Genomic DNA, 4,535 nt, shown 5'->3' with positions numbered 1-4,535 from the left:
GTCCAGTCCACGCCACGCATCGGAGTTGATGCCCCTCATTGAGGACAAGAAGAAGGAAGCTCATTACCACAAGAAGAAAGTTTCTTTTTTGAAGAAGTCTCTTGAGACTTTGGAGGCTCAAGCCCACGAGCAAGAAACTGAGATTGATAGCCTACGATTCGTTTTGACCCGAGCACCAGAGGAGGCTGTGGAGTAATATAAGGCCTCTGCTGAGTACACTAAGGACTTGGAGGTGTCCGTGGAACAGTACAAGTCATCATCAGATTATGCCAAGGCCTTGCATTCATACAGGAGAAGGCGATGGCGGTATCTATCAATTAGCTATGGAGTGGATTTTCGATGAGCGTCCTTCTATCGATCCATCAAATTTCGACAGGTTTCTGGCACAATGTAAAGATAAAGAGAGTAGAGCCCATCTGTCCAAGGCTTTCGAGTGCACATCATGAGATGGGAGAGAAGGGACCTCTCGCTCAAATTGAAGCATTCTTTCATTGTGGATCTTCTAGCACTTCATGTTGCTATTTATTTTTGTCATTTGATTATCTTTTGCTTTCTTCCGGTCTAGGATGTGAGCAAAAAAATCACACTTCATTTTGTGTATGAACGTTTCCTTATTGAACATTATTGTTGCTTAGTTCTTTCTATCCATCTTGATATATAGGGGCCACTTGCTACTGCGTAAAAGTTAGTTCGCCTACTCTCGCAAAACTTTCTTTATTTGATTACATGGTAGCTAGTGGACGTTGTAATGTCGAATTGCAAAGCCCATCGGGCCGTGTTGAGTTATAGAGCTCCAGGTTTAGTGGTTTAGGGTTCTAACCAATTTTTGGTTCCGTAAGCTCTCTTCTACGAGGGCCAAATTGGGCCGATATTCAATAAAAAAATTATTTAATACCGGACCAACAATCAAAATTCTGGTTTTCATCACTCCCAAACAGGAGCTAAGAGAATATCACGCGGGTTAGGCCATGCAGAAATGTAAGGCCCATTATAACCCACTTGAAAAGGTAACCCAGCCCAATCCAAGCCCTCAAGGTGCCATGGACAGTCCAGCCCACTTGAAAAGCCCAATCCAAGCCTTCAAGGTGCCGGTGCCACGTACAGTCCAGCCCAAGCTTATGCACTTAACTCACAACAAGCAAAGCTCTAAGAGTGTGTTTAATTGACATGAAAAATATCACTTAGAAAAGAAAATATTTTCCATCTTTTGTGGAAAATAAAAACCACATCTACCTAAAGAAAATGTTTTCCTTAAAAACAAAGAAAATTAGGCATATTTTCAAAAATTGGAAAATGTTTTCTATGGAAGAAATAACAATCAAACACTCTAAGTACGAATTTTGGTGAAAAACTAATATTTTCCATGGAAAATAAATGTAATCAAATACACCCTAAAAGATATAAGGCTACCAACTTTATGAGTCTAAACATAATACAATGCTTGCTTATATTTAATATTGTTTCATTTATTCTCAATGGGTTATTCAATTATTTTATTAAACTTTAAAAACACTGATCCAAGTCATAGTCTTCATTTATCCGTCTAGACTCCGTTTTTCATATCTTTTAGAACACTGCTTTCAAGACTCGTCTAATATAGAATTTCCTCAAAAAACTGTATTTAAGTGATGATCCCAATTTTATTTAATATGTAATTTTATATGTAACTTGTGTAAATATAATCGGGTAAGGAATATATACAAGCTGTGAAGCCACTTCCATAGATGCACTTGACAATGGTGACAATTCTTTTCTTGTTCCCCCCATGAAAGGAATCCAACTCTCCAGAGCAAACGTGAAGCAAAAGCATAGTAAAAAAACAACTTTCAAGACCGAAAAAATCCCTTTTTTTCCAGTTAATACAGCTAATCTTCTCATATAAAACATCCATCCACTTTATTCCTATTCCATGCAGAGGGCGATCTATGTTTATATAAGACATTTCACGTTTCTCCAATGGAAAACCTACGTCTGAAAAAAAATGGCAAAATATATCGGCTTCCTCGTGTGCCTTTTGATCATGATTATGGACATTATAGCAGGAATTCTTGGTATTCAAGCAGAAATTGCTCAGAACAAGGTATTTTTCGTTCAAGAAAAGCTTGTAGAAACACTTTTTGCTCTTTTATTGCGTAATAATAGTTCTCATTTACAGGTTAACCATCTGAGGGCTTGGATTTTTGAATGTAGGGACCCTAGCTACCAAGCTTTCAAGCTTGGTATGGCTGCAGTGGTACTCTTAATAATGGCACATGTTATAGCCAATTTGCTTGGAGGGTGCATTTTCATTAGATCCAGGGAAGAACTAGATCAAGCTTCACCTAACAAGCAACTGGCAGCTGCATCCCTCATCTTGTCATGGTACCTTATTCTGGATTATGTCAAGCATTATGATTATTCTCTTATAGAACAATTTCTTATCATTCAGACATCTATTGATATAACTTATGGTAATGGACCAGGATTATGCTGGGTGTTGCATTTATACTGCTGATTTCTGGAACATTGTCAAACTCAAAATCAAGAAGAGATTGCGGAATAGCACATCATTGGCTACTGTCTATAGGAGGAATTTTGTGTTTTATTCATGGACTCTTTTCAGTTGCCTATTATGTTTCTGCTACTGCCTTCATCCGAGAAGAAAAGAAACTGAGTCAACACGGAAGCCATGAAAACCAACCAAATCAAGATGGAGCCGAGGCCTGATTTTTCCACTACAAGATCATCCGGAATTATGTTTCTTGTTTTCTTTTTTACTGAATTTCATTGAATTTTAATTTCTCATGTTACTGGGTGACCAATGTGTTTTTCCCGTCCCTCAGAAGTCTTTCCGAATGAATTTCTCACTGTTGGAAAGTTGGAACTATACTGATAATCTTGTGAGGAATATTTAACCTTAAATTTTCTAATTCTGAAGAATTTAATATAAGGATCTCATTCCTTTCTTGTTGCAACTCCTCAGAAGGTCACTTAAGATGAAGTGAGGTTTCTTCAATTATAAATATGTGCTATATTAACCAACCTAGAGCACTGCAAACATCAATCAGAAAACGAAGGTGAACTTTCCGTCCTTTTCATAGAAAGGCAAAGTAGAGGGTGGAAAAGCAGGGGGAAAACATGGAAAAACTAACATATTCAACCAAGACACAGAAAAATGGAGGATAGTCAATAAGCAATCAACAAAACAGAGAAACATATCAAAGATCAGTACCCCAGACATGTTTAAGCAGGTAACAGAAGAACAATTATATGTAATGTGCCAACAGTCCTCAAGAGGAAAAATAAAAAAGGGGAAGTAAAGAGGGTGTGCCTATTTCATTGAACTCCAAGCATAATAGAACATCAAAATATTAGTTCATGAAATCATTAAATAGAAAAATAATTCGTTACTCTGACTTCCTCCATTTCAACTAGCAGTATATTTATATCTATTCCTAACATGATTACGATAATAGCCCAGAGATGGAAACTCCTTGACAATTAGATGAAATTGGAAGTCCATTAATCAACTGTTCGGCAAAGTTTTTTGAGATTATAAGGTGGTGGTCCCATGAAATAAAAATTGTGGGTCCAATGAAGTGTGTGATTAAAAATGAAATTCGACCAGATTAAAATCTGTAAAAAGCTTTACCAAGCAAGAGCTAAGACGTTGATATTATCATTAACTGACCTTCAGTGCATCATGTACATCATGAGACCCTCCCTGGAAATACTTACATTTAACTAACTCAAATCAAGATTAAATTATAGCTTCAGCTGCTGGCACTAGAGGAGGCCTATCAAAAATTGTCTTCCACTTTCCCATTGTATTTTTACCAGTCTCAAAACTTATAGCTCACTTTTAGCAATTATCAATGAATCTCCAAAAATGTCATGTCGAGAACAAGAAGAAGATTTCGGTACACCAGGAATGGTTTGTACACTCCCGATAAATAGTATTATAACCTCTAGTCAATGAACATAGATATCAAAACAGTTCCACAAGAATCAAGCGAGACCCCATATGATGATAAAAAATGCAGCTAATATCAGATAAGTAGGAATACCAAAAGATATCAACAACTATAAAGCATATATAGGCTATTGATAAAGATCAATATTGAAGAAGTTAATAATACAGAGCAAGCTGCAGAATTCACCAATTTAGAATATACACTATAAACAAGGAAGATAAGCTAGGAATTTATATGTAACTACACTTAAAGCAGAAACAGATATCTGATAAGTTGTCCAGCCAGCAAACCATTGAAAAGAACTTACCCCCTGCACCTGTCAACAACATCAGTGATCAGTTGCCCTCATAACATTCAAAACCAGCTTGGTCTGAGCTTGCATCACTTCATAGATCTTCTCTTCAAGCTCAATCTCTTCCACTCGCAGCTTCCTCCACTCTTTATGCCCCTCAATTTTATTTTCTCCTTCAAAAAATTCTGCCCCAGCCCTCAAAATCCACTCCCTCGTGCTCAAACCATTGTTACTCCCTCCACCGAAACTACTGATCATCATCTTTACATCAGCACTCGCAACATCCAAAC

General features: G+C 37.1%; 1 protein-coding gene across 1 annotated transcript; it reads left to right on the top strand.

Annotated features, from left to right (window-relative positions):
• Nucleotides 1-1,769: 1,769 nt before the first annotated feature.
• On the top strand, nucleotides 1,770-3,197 carry LOC111396512. The gene is made up of 3 exons (XM_023022931.1): nucleotides 1,770-2,080; nucleotides 2,156-2,361; nucleotides 2,463-3,197. Exons 1-3 carry the CDS (start codon nucleotides 1,982-1,984, stop codon nucleotides 2,704-2,706), a joined length of 549 nt encoding a protein of 182 aa, XP_022878699.1. The 5' UTR covers nucleotides 1,770-1,981; the 3' UTR covers nucleotides 2,707-3,197.
• The last annotated feature ends 1,338 nt before the right edge of the window (nucleotides 3,198-4,535 follow it).

Source organism: Olea europaea, chromosome 6 (genome assembly GCF_002742605.1).
Source record: "Olea europaea var. sylvestris chromosome 6, O_europaea_v1, whole genome shotgun sequence".
Classification (NCBI taxonomy): domain Eukaryota; kingdom Viridiplantae; phylum Streptophyta; class Magnoliopsida; order Lamiales; family Oleaceae; genus Olea; species Olea europaea.
The sequence above is the reverse complement of the archived record's forward strand: the minus strand, read 5'-3'. Positions and strand labels throughout refer to the sequence as shown.

Bases quoted from the DNA above. Each gene is read 5' to 3' on its own strand.
- LOC111396512 (XM_023022931.1), top strand. From the start codon at position 1,982: ATGGCAAAATATATCGGCTTCCTCGTGTGCCTTTTGATCATGATTATG. The intron at 2,081-2,155 runs GTATTTTTCGTT...TCTCATTTACAG, and splicing joins CAGAAATTGCTCAGAACAAG to GTTAACCATCTGAGGGCTTG. The intron at 2,362-2,462 runs GTACCTTATTCT...GTAATGGACCAG, and splicing joins GCATCCCTCATCTTGTCATG to GATTATGCTGGGTGTTGCAT.